The sequence below is a fragment of the Mastigoproctus giganteus genome, chromosome 5 (assembly GCF_048544385.1).
Source record: "Mastigoproctus giganteus isolate SK-2022 chromosome 5, ASM4854438v1, whole genome shotgun sequence".
Classification (NCBI taxonomy): domain Eukaryota; kingdom Metazoa; phylum Arthropoda; class Arachnida; order Uropygi; family Thelyphonidae; genus Mastigoproctus; species Mastigoproctus giganteus.
This window is the reverse complement of record NC_143579.1, coordinates 136,125,719-136,145,954: the sequence shown is the minus strand read 5'-3', so window position 1 is coordinate 136,145,954 and position 20,236 is coordinate 136,125,719. Positions and strand designations below refer to the sequence as shown.

The following is a 20,236-nucleotide window of genomic DNA, read 5'->3' as shown; positions in this document are numbered from 1 at the left end:
ATTTATCCCCTTCCTTCTAAAATTTACATAAGTAAAGAACTCTTTGCTGTTTGTCTTTGCATACTTTGCCAAAGATTTCTCGTAATCTGCCTTTGCCTGCCTAACATTCATTGTGACTTGGTTACAGACCAGCTTATATCTATCATAGACTTTTCTGTCACCTGTTAATTTATATGTATCCCATGCATTTTTGTTCTCTGCCACATGTCTAATTATTTCATCTGTCATCCATTTAAGCCTAAATCTTGAGCAATATTTCTTAGTTGGTATGAAAAGCCTAGTAGCTTCCAAGATTATTTGTTTGAATGCTTCCCATTTTGAATTTACTGTTGGTAACTTCATCAGTTGGTCCCACCGTATAGAAGTTAAATACTGTCTCAGACCGCATAGTCATCTTTACGAAAGCAAAATCCCTTCCCTTTACCCCTGATGGTAGTTACCTCTTTGAGTAAATCCCACTTCAGCACACTGTGATTACTGCCACCTAGTGGTTCCTTTATCTGCAGATTCTGTCTGAGCATTAGAAAGAATCCCATCAGCATTGAGCTTGTTCAATCCTTTCAAAGCCTTAAACACCTCAATCAGATCATCTTACAGTTTCCTAGTCTCCAGATACTGCAATTTGCAAAACTGAAGCGTTTCTTGGAAAGCACACTCTTTTGTTCCTCTCACGATTCTTGTTGCTCCTCTTTTTACTTGTTCCAGCAGCTCTGCAGCCTTACTAAAATGAGGCCTCCAGACCTAAATGCAGTACTCAAAATGGGGCTGACCATTGCATTAAACCTTAGCCTTGCTAGCAAAATGACTGTATATCACAGACAAAACCCCATGTATATGAATTTCCCTGAGCATGTGGAGACAGACTTGGCAGCTGTCTCCACTGCTCAGGGAAATTCATATCTTACTGCACAGTTACCCATCTGGAATGAAAGTATACAAAGAATAATCAGAGAATTTTCAGCTAAAGGAAATGATAAGAAGTTTTGAAGAATTTAGCTGTTTTATTGACATTATTGTTATATTAAATTATACTCTTTAAGTAGCTCTATATTGCTAGTCACGCTCATTATTTTATTTTAAATTTAACTAGAGATTTTGTAGGGTACTACTTAATATATGTGGAACCTTTGTAGCAGTCAATAGTTGCTGCCATTTTTATAGTTATAGAGTGAGTGGTGGGGTTGGACAAGTTTAGTTAAGTTACAACTCACTATGGTCCTGGGTGCCAAATGTTTTCACAGTCAAGCATTTTTTGAATGAATGAAGAGTGTTTTCTCTCTCTCTCTCCTGTGACTGAGTCTTCCTTGTTTTCTCCCTTACTTATTAAACTTTTCTGTTAATGAGCTCTAATTTCTTATAAGCACTAAGAAGAGAGCCTACAAGAAACAACTTACCTTTTCCTTTCTTTAACTTAAGTAATCTTATTAACTGTACTAATGTGTGGTTGGCCACTAAGCGCTACTGCTCCTGCCTCACCATGGTGGTGCTGGTAACCTGGGTGATAAACCTAAACCCCCCCAGGGTGGATAACTGTTTGCATCCTGGATGCAAACAGTTATCCACCTTTAGAGCCTTCAAGCTCAAGACTAGAGACTTCTGAATTTGACCATAACTCTAGTCATACTAAAAGGCTTCAAAGAGAAACAGATTATCATAACGACCTGCCATATTTACCCTATCCACCCAACCTGTGGTCAAGTTTTGATTGCAAAAATTTTTGCAATCTATTGCTGGATCACCCAAATGGTGAAAAGACTACAAACTGGAGACCTCCTGATTGAAACAGCCACCTCAAAACATTCCTAGCAGCTGTTAATGACAACAATATTTGGTGGGTTGCCAGTATCAATTACTCCTGGCAAAACCTTAAATTCATCAGAAGGTGTCATCATCGAGTGGGACCTAATTACAGTCTCTGAAAAAGAACTACTCCAGGAACTCAGCAGTCCAAAAGTAATAAATGTAAAACGTATCATGACTAAAAAAGATGGAAATCTCAGACCAACTAGATCCATCATTTTAATATTCAGTACTCCAGACTTACCATCCTCAATTAAAGCTGACTATTTCAACCTTACATTCCGAATCCTGTTCGTTGCTTTAAATATCAGAAATATGATCATTCCCAGCAGGCATGTAGAAGGGATGCCACATATCCCATCTGCGGATCTAAAGAGTCACAATCCCAATTTGTCCAAACTGCAAAGGAAGCCACCTAGCCTTTTCCAAAACTTTTGAACTATGGATAACAGGAAAGAAAATTCAAAAATATAAAATAGAAAATAAAGACCTGTTTCCTGAGGTACGTAGGCAAGTTATGTTGAGCATGCCTAGTAGTTGTTCATATGCAACTCACACTCAAAACTTTGTTTCTACTGAAGCTAAAACAAATGTATCAGTTCTGCTTACCTCCCTCTCTAGAAAATTGGGTGAATTTACACTTTCAACTTCTAAAGAAATAGTACTCCAAAGAAAACTAGCAAAGCTACAACATCTGACTCAGCCTCAAAAAAAAATATATATATTATCCCCCACCAACACAATGGATGTAGATGAACTTTTAGATAATGAGACTATTTTTGTACTCCATGCAAATGACGCTATGGATTCTGGATGTCCGTTTTTTACTCAGAAAGAGACAAAATAAAAGAATATAGGCAGAAATACTTCACTTCCAAAAAAACTGTCAGACCAATCTGCAACAACAAAATCTATATGATGTCTAATATCCTACAGTGGAACTTCAGAGAACTAAGCAGCATTTCTGACGAATTTTTTTTTTTTTTTTTTTTTATGAGAACCCCAAACAAGAGAGGTATTAGAACCTATAGTACTTAGTACCGTGCTTGGGTTTGAGGTTAAGAAGACGAAAGAAGATATTTGTTGACATTGGACTTGAACTCCTGTAGATTGTAATTTTCAGGAAATACGTATGAAGGAAGGTTGTTCCAGAAAACGGCAGTTGAATGAATAAATGAGGAAGATGAAAAGTTGGTTCTGTGGGTTTGAAGTTGGACAGTAAATGGATGTTGGCTGGTGGCGGCACGTGTTCGGACTGTTTTGAAAGAGAGAGCGGGAATTATAGAAGCCAATTCAGAAGAACAGTGCCCATGGGAGTATCTGTAGAAGAGGCATGGAGCAGAAACAGTACGTCTATGAGAAAGCGAGTGGAGAGACTCTGTTAGAGATGAATCATTAATTAACCTAACTGCCCTCTTCTGAATGGAATCAAGAAGCCTGAGAGAGGTTTTGGGGGCACCACCCCAGATGTGGGAACAATATTCCATGGCAGGGCAGATTTGCGATTTATACAGAGTGAGCAGCTGTTTGGAAGAAAAGTAACGCCGAGAGCGAAAGAGAAAACCAAGTTTTTTAGATGCAGAGGAAGCAATATTTGTAATGTGCTTGTGCCAAGAGAGATTAGAAGTCAGGGTAATCCCCAAAAGATATATATCATTTTGCCTAGAAATCGGAGTGTCACTAAAGATAAGCATAGGAACAGAAGAATCCTTTTTGCGAGATATAAGACAAGACTGAGTTTTAGAAGGGTTGAAATCAACTAAGCTGTCTTTGCCCCACTGGAGAATTACCTGAAGATCGGCATTTAAGGAATTGGCAGCAGATTTTCGAGAAGTTGAAGCTGATTGAGCAGGACAAGGTTTCTCAAAATGGAAAGTTGAATGCAATGTGCTATCATCGGCAAAACTATGGATAGGATTTCCAGTCAATGGAAGAAGGTCATTGATATACAAGAGGAAAAGAGTGGGGGAAAGAACTGAACCTTGGGGGACACCGGCATTAGTGGAGAAGTTAGAAGACGGAGAGCCATCTACCATCACCCTCAGTGAGCGATCAGAGAGAAAACTGGATAACCAATTACTAAAAACAGTTGGCAAACCATAAGATGGAAGCTTGTTTAGAAACCTTTATGCCAATCACGATCAAAAGCCTTTGAGATGTCAAGAGCAACTAGTTGTGTTTCACCGAACCTTTCCATTGAATTAGTCCATAAATGGGTAACATAAGCCAGAATATCTCCAGTGGATCGACACTGACGGAATCCATACTGGTGATCGTTGATCAGACGGAAGGTTTCTAGGTAGTTTAAGAGTTGGCGGTTAATTGATTTCTCCATTACTTTAAAAAGAGTAGAAGTAATAGCAATGGGACGATAATTGGATGGGAGGGATTTGTCACCCTTTTTAGGAACTGGCTGGATATGAGCAAATTTCCAAGCAGAAGGAAAAACACCTTTGGAATAAGAAAGTGAAAAAAGGCGGCAAAGAATAGGAGTAAGTTCAGGAGCATAGGTTTTGAGAACAAGTGGAGAAATACCATCAGGACCTGCAGCTTTCTTAGCATCGAGATTCATCAAAATCCTTCTGATATCCTTTTGACGGAAGACCACAGGAGGCATTGAATGGAGCGTGTTGGGAATGGTGGGAGGTGTTTTACCAAGATCATTAATACATGAGCTGGAAGAAAAATGGGATGCTAGCAGGTCAGCTTTATCCTTGGCTGAAGTGGCAACAGAACCATCTGGTTTGGACAGAGGTGGGAGCAGAGATGGGCAAAAGTTGCGGCCAATAGCTTTGGCAAGAGACCAGAATGCTCGGCTACCATTAGGGCAAGAAGCAAGTTTTCTACTCTTAGCCTGTTCAAATTCTAGTTTGGACTGGTTAATAACTGCTTTGCAACTGTTGCGAGCTTTGGTGTAGGCAGAAAATGAAACTGAAGAATTAGAAACAAGCCAATTACGATATGCAACATTCTTCTCTTGAACAGCCTTAGCACATTTATTGGAAAACCAAGGTTTAGATAAAGGACGAGATTTTAAAGTGGAATGTGGGATAAAGGATTCCATTCCTGCAAGAATAATTTCACTGACACGATCTGAGCAAACGTTGACATCAGAAGTTTTGAAACAGTAATCCGACCAAGGAAAAGAAGAAAAGAAGTCTCGCAGGTCATCCCATTTTGCATTCTTGTAATCCCAACACGTGGTTGGGAATAGCCATGAGATAAAGGTTCCATTGGAGAAGAGACAATCACCAAGTTGTGATCTGAAGTGCCTAAAGGACCTCTCACTTCGACCGTGTACTTAGAAGGGTTGTTTGTGAGAAAAAGATCAAGCGTATTGGCTGTGTGATTAGGATTGTCCGGTATTCTTGTAGGTAAATGAACAATCTGTGCTAGGTCATTAGTAATTGCAAAAGCCTCAGCATCTCGATCTGCTGATTCGGTGTGACTAGAAAACGGAAGCCAGCTGGAGTTGTGAACATTAAAATCACCAAGGAAAATTACTTCACTGTTAGGAAAGTTGGACTGGAGAAAGTCAAGTTTCAAAGAGAGGAAGTCAAAGAGCTCCAAGTGATTAGTGGAGTTGGGAGAATGGTAGAGACAACAGATGAATTTGACACAATGAGGTAGAGAGATTTTAAGCCAGAGAAGATCAAAGAGAGGAGATTCCAAATTGCCAAGTCTCTGACAGGGAATATCAGAACGGACATATGCACAAGTACCACCTTTGAGGCGAAAGGAATCATACAGCGAATAATTTGGGCATCTGAGATGAGCAGTAGATGAATCAACCGATATCTGAGATTCTGTCAGAAAAAGTACATGGGGTTTGGCAGACTGCAAGTGGAAATGGACATCATTGAGATTAGAATTGAGACCACGTATATTTGTGAAATGAATTAGAAAGTCCTTGGGAGGTTTAGATCTTTTCGCAGATAAGCTTGCTCTATTAGTTTGACAATTCATTGTGTATTCAATAGTAAGAAAAAGTAGGTGGGACATGCTGTATGAAGTAATGAAATTTTTGGATATGGCGTACATGTGGTAAGAATATACCCAGATCCTTGACATAACGTGGCCTCGACAATGCTCCCCGCATACACACTACTCGGACTCCCTCCAGTCACTATCTGGCAGAGTAGAGGTAGCAAGATTATACACTAGCTGATCCGGAAGCTTCCTAGAGAGTTACCAATAGGTTCAGTCCGGTGTACTAACTAGCGGCCGGCCTGCGAACACCGTTTTAGAGCTGTACCCTCGAAATGTAAGGAATATTGGATCTCGCCACGACGTTCATCATAACCTCAAAAGTCATCAATCATACTGCATGATGGAAGAGATAGGGAAAGGTTGACCGGAACTTAGCTCTAGAGACTAAACACAGGTTCCACCATTTCAAGCCTCCAATATTAAGAGATTAAGAGATTTACTAATTCAATTCAATCCAATGGGATTGAATTGAATATGTCTTCAGGAAACTTTCTTATCATCACAAGCTTCACCAAAATTTACAAAATTACACAATGTATAGAAAAGACAGGACCTTAGATTCTCCTGCCTGCAGAGGAGTAGCTGTGCTTGCAAAATCAAATATACCAGTCACATTAAGTTACAAACTAGTCTAGAAGATGTGGCAGCATCTATTTCAGTTGGTATATCAATAACTCTACCTTCTTTTTATGTCCCATCTTCTCAACCATTTTCCAGTACAGAACTTGATAATCTTATTAATGCTACTCCCATCTCCAATCTGCCTTTTAGTGACTTAAATGGCCACCATCCATTATGGGTCACCTACGATGGACACACAAGAGGCAAATTGATTGAATCATTCATGAATAATAATAACCTAACTAAACTAAACTCTGAATGTCCCACCTATATTCACCTACCCACACAATCTACCTCTGCAATAGAATTAACAATCTGATCACCATCAATTTTTCCAAGTATGACATTTCCAGTGATAAACAATCCTGTGACAACGATCACTTTCCAATCATTTGCTCATTACAAACATGGATAACTCCAACCCTCGAGCAATGATCCACCTGGATGTTCAACAAGGCAAGACGAGACAGGTACTCCACCCAGGTCCAGTTAGACAGTAGTTATGTTCAACAAAACCGATTGATGATAAAACCGGGGGGGGCTCACATCTGGTGAGTATGGGCTTGGCACACCCAGGGTCCTGAGCTGGATATCATCATTCTTCTCTTTCTTGGTGATTCCCATCTACTTTTGACTCTCTCTCTCTCTCTCTCTCTCTCTCTCTCTCTCTCTCTCTCTCTCTCTCTCTCTCTCTCTCTCTCTCTCTCAGGGTAACTTGGGATTTTTTTTTTGTTCCTGGTGCAGCATAAGCCTCAGGCTTCCTTGCACCATATGGCTATTAATAATAATAATAATAATAATAATAATAACTGCTTACATTACCAATCAGATACTAACTGCAGCTAAAATTTTCATTCCGAAATTGCAACCTCACAAGTGAACTCACCATAACAACTGGTGAGAAACAGATTGCTCTGATGGCAAAATATGAGAAAAATCGTGCTTTGAACAACTTCCACTAGTACATATAATAACACTGAACAAAAAAATTTTGGATCATATCTTGTTATGGCATGAAAGTAAGTTTACTTTATAAATTTTGGGGTGCTACACATCGAAATAGGGCTTAAAAGGGCAGATTGGCCCTTGTTTTCGAAAAACTAGTTTTTTATATTTATATGATATGTTTTATTTCTATGACAGTATGATTTGGCATTAGCATTAGCATTAGTAGAGGCATATGATGCAAGAAAGCAAGCTTATGCAGCATCAGCCAAAAAAAAAAAAAAAAAACCCTTCCACTTCATCCTTCCGTTCGTTCGAAATACCTGTCCAGCTGAGCCTTAAATTTATTTAGGCTATCAACTTCCACAACAAGGGATGGAAGTCTGTTCCACCAACCAACTACCCGCTGGCTAAAGGCCAATTTCCGCACATCTATCCTACATCTGTCTTTCCTCAATTTGAATTTATGCCCTCTCAGGTGATTATTCTGAGCAAGAGGAAGAATTCTATCAGCATTGAGCATGCTCAAACCATTCAAGGCTTTATACATCTCTATCAGATCACCTCGCCAGTGCCTAGTCTCCAGACACTGTAATTTGCAAAACTCAAGCCTTTCTACGTAAGAGCAACCCTTTGTTCCATTCACTAATCTTGTGCCTTTCTCTGTACTCGTTCTAGCAGCTCTACGTCCTTCTTGAAATGAAGCCTCCAGACCTGTATACAGTACTCAAGGTGTGGCCTGACCATTACCTTATACAAGGGAATAATCACCTCCTTATCCCTGCTAGAAATATTCCTGTATATCATTGACAAGACACCATGAGCTACTCTGGCAGCCTGTCTGCACTGCTCAGAGAACTTCATATCTGCCTGCACAATTACCCCCAAGTCCTTTTCATTCTCTACCACTGTCAGCGTAGTACCACAGAATTGATACATTGATCTGGGGTTGCTGTTTCCCATATGTAGTACTTTACATTTGTTAATGTTAAACTTCATTTGCCACCTCTCAGCCCATCGGCTCAATCTTTCCAGATCCTGTTGCAGCAGCTTAGCATGAGTAGTGTCCTTAACAACCCTGCCAACCTTTGTATCATCTGCAAACATGGACCTTAAGCTTGATATACCATCATCAATATCATTTATAAATACAGAAAACAATAATGGACCCAACACTGAACCCTGAGAGACACCACCAATAACATTAGTCCACGATGAGCAGTGTCCATTGATTACCACTCTCTGTCTTCTCCCCCTCAACCACCCCTTTACCCATAGCAGCAATTTGGCTCCAATGCCACACTGCACCAATTTGTGCAGCAGTCTTCCATGTGCAACAGTATCAAAAGCTTTCTAAGATCCAAGTATATAATATTAAAGTTATTCCCTGCATCCAGTTCTTTTGTGACTGCATCATAGTATCCAATCAAATTGGTCAGGCAAGACTTCCCCTTAACAAAATCATCCTTTGTCCAAGCTATAACTGAAGTCTTGTCTAGATGATCCTGCAGTGCTTCTTTAACCAGTGCCTCCATTAATTTTCCTGGAACAGAAGTTAAACACACAGGTCTATAATTACTTGTGTCAGCCTTTGATCCTCCTTTGTGAATTGGGGTCACATTTGCACATCTCCAATCTATGGGTACCTCCCCTGAGTCCAAGAAAGCTCTCATCATTATGGCTAAGCGTTTGCTCACTTCCTTTGCTGCCTCCTTTAATATAACTGGATAGATCCCACCCACCCCAGGTGCCTTTCTTTGAAAAATAATAAGAGGAGTTTGTCTCAGTATAATACGTAGAACACTTCCGTATGTAACTCTCCAAAAATTAAAACGAAAAAATCGAAAAACTTACATTAGAGTAACAAATAATTAAAAAATAATTAGAAATCAATTTAACCCAATAAAACTCAATTTAACAGAATTAAAAATCAATTTCACGCAATTAAAAATAAGAAAATTAATTAAAAGAATTTTACAAATGTATAGAGGTCTGGAGGCCTCATTTTAAGAAGGATATAGAGGTGTTGGAATGAGTACAGAGAAGGGCAAAAGATTAGTGAATGCAACTAAGGGTTGCACTTACAAAAAAAGGCTTAAGTTTTGCAAATTACAGTGTCTGGAGACTAGTCACCTGCAAGGTGATCTGATTGATTTGGAAAAAACCTTGAATGGTTTGAGCTTGCTGAATGCTGATGCGATACTTCCTCTTGCTCAGAATAATCGCCTTAGAGGGCATAAATTCAAATTGAGGAAAGACAGTTGTATGATAGATGTGTGGAAGTTTGCCTTTAGTCAGTGGGTGGTTGATTGCTGGAACAAACTTCCATCTGCCGTAGAAGTTGATAGCTTAAACAGATTCAAGGCAGAACTAGACAAACATTTGTAGTGGGTGAATGAGTGAAATGAGAAGGGGGTGTGTTTGTGTTTTTTTTTTTTTTTTTTGGCTGATGATATATAAGCTTGCTTTCTTGCATCACGTGCCCTGCCCTTGCTAATGCCAATGCTACTACACACATGTAGGGCCATAAATTCAAATTGAAGAAGAATTATTGCAGAATAGATGCATGAAAGTTTGCCCTTCAGCCAACAGGTACTTGATTGCTGGAACAAACTCCACATAAAGTTGTGGAAGCATATATAGCCTGAATAAATTCAAGCAGGAAAACCTAGACAAACTGTTGAATGGGATGGATGTGAAATCGGCAGGTTTTTTTTTTTTTTTTTCGGCTGATGCTATAAGCTTGCTTTCTATATTCATTTGCCACTACAAATACTAATACTAAGAGTGGGATAAGTAATAAAATTATTAACAACATTGTAAATAAAATAAAAGAAATGCAAATTGCACTGAGTGCACCAAGAACTATAATTTGTGTAATGAAACTTTATATGATTCCTGTAAGAAGCAAATCAACAAAATATGTAGAAAATATTCTTGATAAGGAGAGCAAATCAAATCAAGTTCTGCCTTGAATCTATTAAAGCTTTCAACTTCTACAACGACAGATGAAAGTTTGTTCCAGCAATCAACCACCCGCTGGCTTAAGGCCAACTTCCACACATCTATCCTACAACCATCTTTTCTCAATTTGAATTTATGCCCTCTCAGGCGATTATTCTGAGCAAAAGGAACAATCCCATCAGCATTGAGCATGTTCAAACCATTCAAGGCTTTATACACCTCAATCAGATCACCTCGCAGGTGCCTAGTCTACAGACACTGTAATTTGCAAAACATAAGCCTTTCTTCGTAAGAGCAACCCTTTGTTCTGTTCACTTATCTTGTTGCCCTTCTCTGTATCATTAGCATTAGCATTAGCATTAGCAGAGGCATATGATGCAAGAAAGCAAGCTTATTCAGCATCAGCCAAAAAAAAAAAAAAAAAAACCCTCTCCCATTTCACCCCTCCATTCGTTCGAAATACCTGTCCAGTTGAGCTTTAAATTTGTTTAGGCTATCAACTTCAACAAAAAGTGATGGAAGTCGGTTCCACCAACCAACCACCCGCTGGCCAAAGGCAAATTTCCGCACATCTATCCGACATCCGTCCTTCCTCAATTTGAATTTATGCCCTCTGAGGTGATTATTCTGAGAAAGATGAAGAATCCCATTGGCATTGAGCATGCACAAACCATTCAAAGCCTTATACACCTCTATCAGATCACCTCGCCGGTGCCTAGTCTCCAGACTCTGTAATTTGCAAAACTTAAGCCTTTCTTCGTAAGAGCAACCCTTTGTTCCATTTACTAATCTTGTTGCCCTTCTCTGTACCCGTTCCAGCAACTCTACATCCTTCTTGAAATGAGGCCTCCAGACCTGTATACAGTACTCAAGATGTGGCCTAACCATTGCCTTATACAAGGGAATAATCACCTCCTTATCCCTGCTAGAAAAATTCCTGTATATCATTGACAAGACACCATGAGCTACTCTTGCAGCTCGTCTGCACTGCTCAGAGAACTTCATATCTGCCTGCACAATTACCCCCAGGTCCTTTTCATTCTCCACCACTGTCAGTGTAGTACCGCAGAGTTGATACATTGCTCTGGGGTTACTGTTACCCATATGTAGTACTTTACATTTGTCAATATTAAACTTCATTTGCCACCTCTCAGCCCATCTGTTCAACCTTTCCAGATCCTGTTGCAGCAGCATAGCGCCAGTAGTGTCCTTAATGACCCTGCCAACCTTTGTATCATCTGCAAACTTAGACATTAAACTTGATATCCCATCATCAATATCATTCATAAACACCGAAAACAACAACGGACCCAACACTGAACCCTGAGGAACTCCACTAATAACATTAGTCCACGTTGAGCAGTGTCCATTGATTACCACTCTCTGTCTTCTGCCACTCAACCATCCCCTTATCCATAGCAGCAATTTGCCTCCAATGCCACACTGCTCCAATTTGTGCAGCAGTCTTCCATGTGCAACAGTATCAAAAGCCTTTCTAAGATCCAAATATATAATATCAAAGTTATTCCCTGCATCCAGTTCTTTTGTGACTACATCATAGTATCCAATCAAATTGGTCAGGCAAGACCTGCCCTTAACAAAACCATGCTGCGTCTGAGCTATAACTGAATTCTTGTCTAGATGATCCTGCAGTGCTTCTTTAACCAGTGCCTCCATTAATTTACCTGGAACAGAAGTTAAACTAACAGGTCTATAATTACTTGTGTCAGCCTTTGATCCTCCTTTGTGAATTGGGGTTACATTTGCACATCTCCAGTCTATGGGTACCTCCCCTGAGTCCAAAGAAGCTCTCATAATTATGGCTAGGGGTTTGCATACTTCCTTTGCTGCCTCCTTTAATATAACTGGATAGATCCCATCCACCCCAGGTGCCTTTTTTATGTTTATCCTCAACAATCTCTCCTCCACTTTCCTCTCAGTTATTACAAAATCATCCAGCTCACTGCCAATGTTTACTTTACCTACATCATTCTCCTTCCTGAATAACTCCTCATGCGTGAATGTAGATGCAAAATACTCGTTTAGATTGTTAGCCACCTGAGCAGGATCCTCAACTGTTGAACCATCAATATTCAGTGGACCAATCTGATTCATCCCTTTCCTTCTCGAGTTCAAGTATGTAAAGAACTCCTTTCTGTTTTTCTTTGCATCCTTTGCCAAGGATTTTTCGTAGTCTGCCTTTGCCTGCCTAATCTCCTTTGTGACTTGGTTACAGACCAACTTATATCTATCATAGGCTTCCATGTCACCCATTAATTTGTATGTATCCCATGCATTTTTCTTCTCTGCCACATGTCTCATTAGTCCATCTGACAACCATTTAGGCCTAAACCTTGAACAATATTTCTTAGTTGGTATGTTAAGCCTGGTAGCCACCAAGATTAGTTCCTTGAATGCTTCCCATTTTGAGTTTGCTGTTGGTAACATCATCAGTTGGTCCCACTGTATAGAATTTAAATACTGTCTCAGACCATCATAGTCGCCTTTACGAAAACAAAAACCCTTCCCTTTACCTCTGATGGTAGTTACCTCCTTGAGTAAATCCCACTTCAACACACTGTGATCACTGCCACCTAGTGGTTCATTTATCTGCAGGTTCTTAATGCATGAAGAATCACTACTGATAATCAGATCAAGAGTATTGCTCCCTCTTGTTGCCTCACGAACATGCTGATGTAGAAAACAATCATCCAATAAATCCACAAAAGCCTTGCTAGTGTGCGAGTGACCAACCCACAAATTCCAGTCAATATCTGGGAAATTAAAATCCCCCATTATAAGACTCTCTGATTTACTGGCCCACTCTATTTCCCTGTACAATATATTATTATACTCATCAGAGTCATTAGGCCTATAGCACACTCCTACTCTGAATTTTGATTTCCCTATGCTTATGTCACACCAAACTGACTCGACACTGCCCTGTCCATCGATGTCAACTGGCTTCACTTCCTTTGACTTTATGTGTTTCTTAATTAATAGCATAACCCCTCCTCCCCTCCTGTCCTGTCTATCCTTTCTATATACATTGTATTCCCCAAATTCCAGTTCCGCATTACTTATATCTGTGTGACACCACGTCTCTGATATCCCAACAATATCTGCCTTTGATGTTTTGAGCAATACCTCAAATTCATCAAATTTATTTACCAAACTTCTAGCATTGGTGTACACGCAGGTATACATGCAGCTGTTTCTATTCTTAGCTACCCTAACACAACCCATGTGTTTACTTGTAACGCAATGACTACCAGCAGTCTCTGAAATATCCTGCATCTTGTTTTTCAGACTTCTGCTCATTTGAATAGAAGCAGTGCAAGAATCACTTCCACCTCTGCCAGTGGCTACTGTTAATCTATTAGTCCTTGTATCCCCCCCAACTAGCAGTTTTCCGACCCACCTAACACTGCCTCGACAGCATCAGCAAAAATTCTTGCACCCTTTCTATTTAAGTGTATCCCATCCCTGTAGAAGCAATCTCTCCTGTTAACAAGTACAGTCCAGGCTGAAAAAAATTCTACCCCTTGAGCCTTGCACAATCCCTCCAGGGCCGAATTGATCGACAAGGCTCTCATCATATACTCCCTCCTATCGTGTCTGGGCAGAATTGCAGACACTTTCAAGTTCAACCCTAATTCACGGCTTTTTTTCAACAGTGACCTGTACTTGCTAAGTAATTCCGCCGGTCTCCTACTCTTAATATCATTAGTGCCAACGTGTACAACTATATCACCTTTTGTGCCCTTAAAATCATTCCAACAGCTCTACATCCTTCTTAAAATGAGGCCTCCAGACCTGTATACAGTACTCAGGGTGTGGCCTGACCATTGCCTTATACAAGGGGATAATCACCTCCTTATCCCTGATAGAAAAATTCCTGTTATATCATTGACAAGACACCATGAGCTACTCTTGCAGACCGTCTGCACTGCTCAGAAAACTTCATATCTGCCTGCACAATTAACCCCAGGTCCTTTTCATTCTCTATCACTGTCAGTGTGGTACCACAGAGTTGATACGTTACTCTGGGATTACTGCTTCCCATATGTAGTACTTTACATTTGTCAAGGTAAAACTTCTTTTGCCACCTCTCAGCCCATCTGCTCAACTTTTCTAGATCCTGTTGAAGCAGTGTACTGTCACTAGTGCCAATAACAACCTTCGTGTCGTCTGCAAACTTGAACATTAAGCCTGATATACCGTCATCAATATCATTTATACATACAGAAAACAACAATGTACCCAACACTGAACCCTAAGGGACTCCACTAATAACATTAGTCCACGAAGAGCAGTGTTCAATGATTACCACTCTCTGTCTTCTCCCGCTCACCATCCCTTTATCATAACAGCAATTTACCTCCAATGCCACACTGCTCCAATTTGTGCAGCAGTCTTCCATCCATGTGCGACGGTATCAAAGGCCTTTCTAAGATTCAAATATATAATATCAAAGTTATTCTTTGCATCCAGTACCATTGTAACTACATCGTAGTATCCAATCAAATTTGTCAGACAAGACTTCTCCTTAACGAACCCATGCTGTGTCCAAGCTATAAATGAAGTCTTGTCTAGATGATCCTGCAATGCTTCTTTAACCAGTGCCTCCATTAATTTCCCTGGAACAGACGTTAAACTAACAGGTCTGTAATTACTTGTGTCTCCCTTTGATCCTCCTTTGTTGATTGGGGTCAGATTTGCACATCTCCAGTCCATGAGTCTTATGAGAGCTTCCCTTGAGTCCAGAGAAGCTCTCATAATTATGGCTAAGGGTTTGCTTACTTTTTTTGCTGCCTCCCTTAATATCTCCTCCACTTTACTCTCAGTTATTACAAAATTATCTAGCTTACTGCCAGAGTTGAATAAACTTCTGGCATTCCCCTCCCTGAATAACTTCTCATTTGTGATTGTAGATGCAAAATTTTCATTTAGTTTGTTAGCTACCTGAGCAGGATTATCAACAGTTGAACCATCGATATCAAGTGGACCAATCTGATTCATCCCCTTCCTTCTAGAGTTTACATAAGTAAAGAACTCTTTGCTGTTTTTCTTTGCATCCTTTGCCAAAGATTTCTCGTAATCTGCCTTCTCCTGCCTTTTGTAACTTGGTTACAGACCAGCTAATATCTATCATAGGCTTCTGTGTCACATGTTAATTTATATGTATCCCATGCATTTTTCTTCTCTCTCACATGTCTAATTAGTTCATCTGACATCCATTTATAACTAAATCTTGAACAATATTTCTTTGTTGGTATGAAAAGCCTAGTAGCTTCCAAGATAAGTTCTTTGAATGCTTCCCATTTTGAATTTGCTGTTGGTAACATCATCAGTTGGTCCCACCATATAGAATTTAAATACTGTCTCAGACCACCTTATAATTAAATAGTAGTCATAATCTACATTGGCGCTTAGGAAAGAACCTACATTACTTGCATTTCTTTGGATTCAATGTTATATTATTCTCATCGAGCAAGATCGAAATACAATTGCAAACAGACTTTGTATGATGAATTGTCTGATAAATTTTATCAGACAATTCATCATACAAAGGATAAATTGTCTGATAAAATTTCAAATCAACAAACAACCGCCAATGAACTTTGGCACACTGATGTATAGCATGTAAATCATAAGGTAAATAATGAATAATAAAAGTTCCAATAGATAACACTGAGGGACACCACCATGAAAAAGTAAATATAAAGGAGCAGTTATCTTTAATGAACCACTTTGACAGGATCATGAGATAATAAATTTAAAATTCAATTTAAAAAAAAAAAGGTATCAATCTGTAGGATAAAAGTTAAATCGCTTAAAATCACTGAGTGAGCAGAATAAAAAGCTTGAGTAATATCAAAATTTGCAGAACTTCGTTCCCCTCACCAATCTTGTTGCCCTCCTTTGTACATACTCAAGCAACTCTACATGCTTCCTAAAATGAGGCCTCCAGACCTGAACACAATACTCAAGGCATGTGCTGACCATTGCCTTACAAAGAGATAATCACTTCATTTTCCCTACTAGCAAAATTCCTGTATATCATTGACAATACCCCGTGAACCAGAGACAGGATGCTCTGCCAACCTGTTTGCATTGCTCAGAAAACTTCATATCTGACTGTACAATTACTCCCAAATCATTTTCATTTTCTACCACCCTAAGTGTAGTACCACTGAGTTGGTTCATTTCTTTGGAGTTATTTCTACCAAATGCAGTACTTTGCTTTTATCAAACTTCAGTTGCCACTTCTAACCCCATCTACCCAAATATAAAATTTTCTAGCTCCTGTTGCAGTAGCACACTGCCATTACTGTCACTAACAACCCTGACAACCTTTGTATCATCTGCAAATTTCGACATTAAGCCTGATATACCTTCATCAGTATCATTTATAAATATACAAAACAACAGTGGGCCCAACACCGAACCCTGGGGACTCCACTAATTGTTATTAGTGGAGTCCCCAGGGTTCGGTGTTAGTCCACGTAGAGCAGTGTCCATTGATTACCACTCTCTGTCTTCTCCCACTCAACCTCCCTTTAACTCATTGTAGCAACTTACTCTTAATAACATACTGCTCCAATTTGTACAGTAGACTGCCATGTATGACCGTGTCAAAAGCTTTTCTGAAATCCAAGTATATATCAAAATTATTTTTGGCATTCAGTTCCTTTGTGACCACATTCATAGTATCCAATCAAATTGGTCAGACAAGACCTCCCTTCAACAAACCAATGCTGTGTCTTAACATTACTGCAGTCTTGTCTAGATGATCCTGCAATGCATCTTTAACCAGTGACTCCATTATTTTCCCTGGAACAGAAGTTAAACTAACTGGTCATAATTACTTGTCACCCTTAGATTCCCCTTTGTGAATTTGGGACACATTTGCACATCTCCAGCCAGTGGGGAATTCCCATGTGTCCAAGGATGTTCTCATAGTCATGTCTAAGGGTTTGCTTACTTCCTTTGCTGCCTTGTTTAATAAAACTAGATAGATCCCATCCACCCCAGGTGCCTTTCTTATGTTTAACTTCAACAATTTTTCCTCTGCTTTGCTCTCAGTTATTAAGCCCCCTGTTACAGTTTGATAATCTTCCAGAATTTTCCTCCCTTCAGAACTCCTCATGTGTGAATGTAGATGCAAAATTCTTATTCAGATTAACAGCTATTTGAGCAGGATCATCAAAAGTCGCACCATCGATATACAGTGGACCAATCTAATTCATCCCCTTCCTTCTAGAGTTTATATAAGTAAAGAAGTCTTTGCTGTTTTTCTTAGCATCCTCTGCCAAAGATTTCTCGTAATCTCCTTCGCTTGCCTAATCTACTTGATTACATTGGATATCTATCATAGGCTTCTGCGTTCCCTGATAATTTTTATGCATATCATGCATTTTGCTTCTCTGCCAGGAGTCTCATTAGTTCATCTGACATCCATTTAGGCCTCTAAACTTTGAACAATATTTCTAAATTGATATAAAAAGCCTAGTAGCTTCCACGATTACTTCCTTGAATGCTTCCCACTTAGAATTTGCTGTTGGTAACACCATCATCAGTTGGTCTCACTGTACAGAATTTAAAAAATGTCTGAGACCACTGTAGTCACCTTTATGGAAGCAAAAACGCTTACATTTACCCTGATGATAGTTACATCTTTAAGTATATCCCCTATCAGTACACTCTGATCATTGCCACTTAGTGGGTCCTTTATCTGCAAATTCTTAATGCACGAATGATCACTGCTGATAACCAGATCAAGAGTATTGCAATCACTGGTTGTCTCTCGAACATGCTGCTGCAGAAAACAATCAATCATCCAATAAATCCACAAAAGTCTTACTAGTGTGTGAATGACTAACCCACAAGTTCCTGTCAATATATTGTAAGGTAAAATCCCCCATTAAAACACAATCTGATTTACTGGCTCACTCTATTTCTCTGTACAATTGTTCATTGTTCATTAGACCTATAACACAATTCTACTTTCATTTTTGCTTATGTAACACTAAAATGACTCAGCATTGCACTGTCCATCTATTTTAACTGGATGCACCTCCTTAGATTTTATGTTTTTCTTAATGAACAGCATAGCCCCTCCTCCCTTCCTATCCTGTCTATCCTTTCTGTACACATTGTACTCCCCAAATTCCAATTCTGCACTTCTTATATATTGAGTGACCATGTCTGTGATAGCCCAAGAATGCCTGCCTTTGTTGTCATGACCAGCACTTCAAATTCATCAAATTTATTTACTATACTTCTAGAATTCGTATACATGCAAGTATACATGCACCTATTCTGATCCTTAGTTACCCTAACAGAGCCTATGTATTTATTTGTTTCATGATGACTATAGTAGGCAGTACATATTAAAAAAATTAAGTTAAAAGCAAATATGTTTGTTGAAACTGAATAAAGATCATGGCATAAATTAAAAGCATTTGGAAATAAAAGAAATATATCAGCTTGACGAATGAAATGTATTTAGAGATTAATATTAAGATAATAAACAATGAATTAAGCAGAGAATATAGTATGGTCATACAGCTGTTAGCAGTAGATAACTTTTTAAAATTTGCTAAATACAAACGTATATATTTGGGATTTACAGCTGTAGCTACTGTCTGGGAAATTTTTTTTCGGAACTGTGATAAGTGCACTTTTATTGCTAAAATTGGTTAAGATTAATGGAGAGATGTGCTGTTAAAATTATTATTTAGCAGTGGTTATACCTGTATAACCAATAAGTAACGAGGCTCCCATCTTAGAATTTCTTCTCCATGTCAGTGTCACAGATGTTTCGGTAACATTTACAGCTGTTGGTTTACTGGGGGGGCCAGGAAAAGTAGATGAATCAGGAGCCCTATGGAATATGACATTGGGATTTCTGGGAGCTGAAAATAAACAAGAAAGATGAATAAAAAACATAACAGGAACTCGATTTAAAATAACAGCTGCACATGGAATTTTGCATCATGCAAAAAATGAGACAAGATCACAAAACAAAGGATAACTATAAGTACTGCAATCATCTGAACAAGTACACAAATCTTAAAGCACACTAGATTCACAACGGACATTAAGAACCCATAATATCATGCAAAGCAACTTTCAGGTAGTTCATCTTCTATTCTCAAAATTATGATTTTTTTTTTAAATACCAACTATCATTCTTAATAATGGATTAATTAGAGAATATAGTATAGTCATACAGCAGTTAGCAGTAGATAACTTTTTAAAATTTTGCTAAATACAAACGTATAATTTGGGATTTACAGCTGTAGCTACTGTCTGGGAAATTTTTTTCAGAACTGTGATAAGTGCACTTTTATTGCTAAAATTGGTTAAGATTAATGGAGAGATGTACTGTTAAAATTATTATTTAGCAGTGGTTATACCTGTATAACCAATAAGTAAAGAGGCTCCCCATCTTAGAATTTCTTCTCCATGTCAGTGTCACAGATGTTTCGGTAACATTTACAGCTGTTGCTTTACATTGTGTTATCAGAATGAGATTATTTTTAAATACAAAGAAATGTTAATTTTAACGAGGATTACCACATTTCAAATTTTCCTTCTAGATATTCTTCTGTACATTTTATAGGATTTAGTTTAATTAATGAAGTTAAACAATGTATGTTGACTTCTTCTTAAGATCACAGAAAACAAAAACATACATTTAATAGGTTAACTTATTCATTTATTTTATTTTTTATTTATTTATTTCTTAAGTTAGGGCAATTCCAAGCCAGACTTACATTACTGTACCGAGCAAGGCCGCTATATGTTATGTTACACAACTATATACCGATCCATAGCAGACGAGTATAATACAGAAGTCATCACAAGTAAGTAGGCGCCTCCGTAGCCAGGTGGGAAGGAGCAGCAG

At 38.8% G+C, this 20,236-nt stretch overlaps 1 protein-coding gene across 3 annotated transcripts in view; it reads right to left on the bottom strand.

Moving 5' to 3' along the window:
- Positions 1-20,236, bottom strand: part of LOC150085722 (roundabout homolog 1-like) — a 1,418,757-nt gene that overhangs the window by 617,184 nt on the left and 781,337 nt on the right. For all 3 annotated transcript variants that reach the window (XM_090374199.1, XM_090374201.1, XM_090374202.1), the window contains exon 10: positions 19,080-19,241. In XM_090374199.1, coding sequence (XP_090230325.1) covers positions 19,080-19,241 — 162 coding nt within the window. The remainder of the gene's footprint in view (positions 1-19,079; positions 19,242-20,236) is intronic.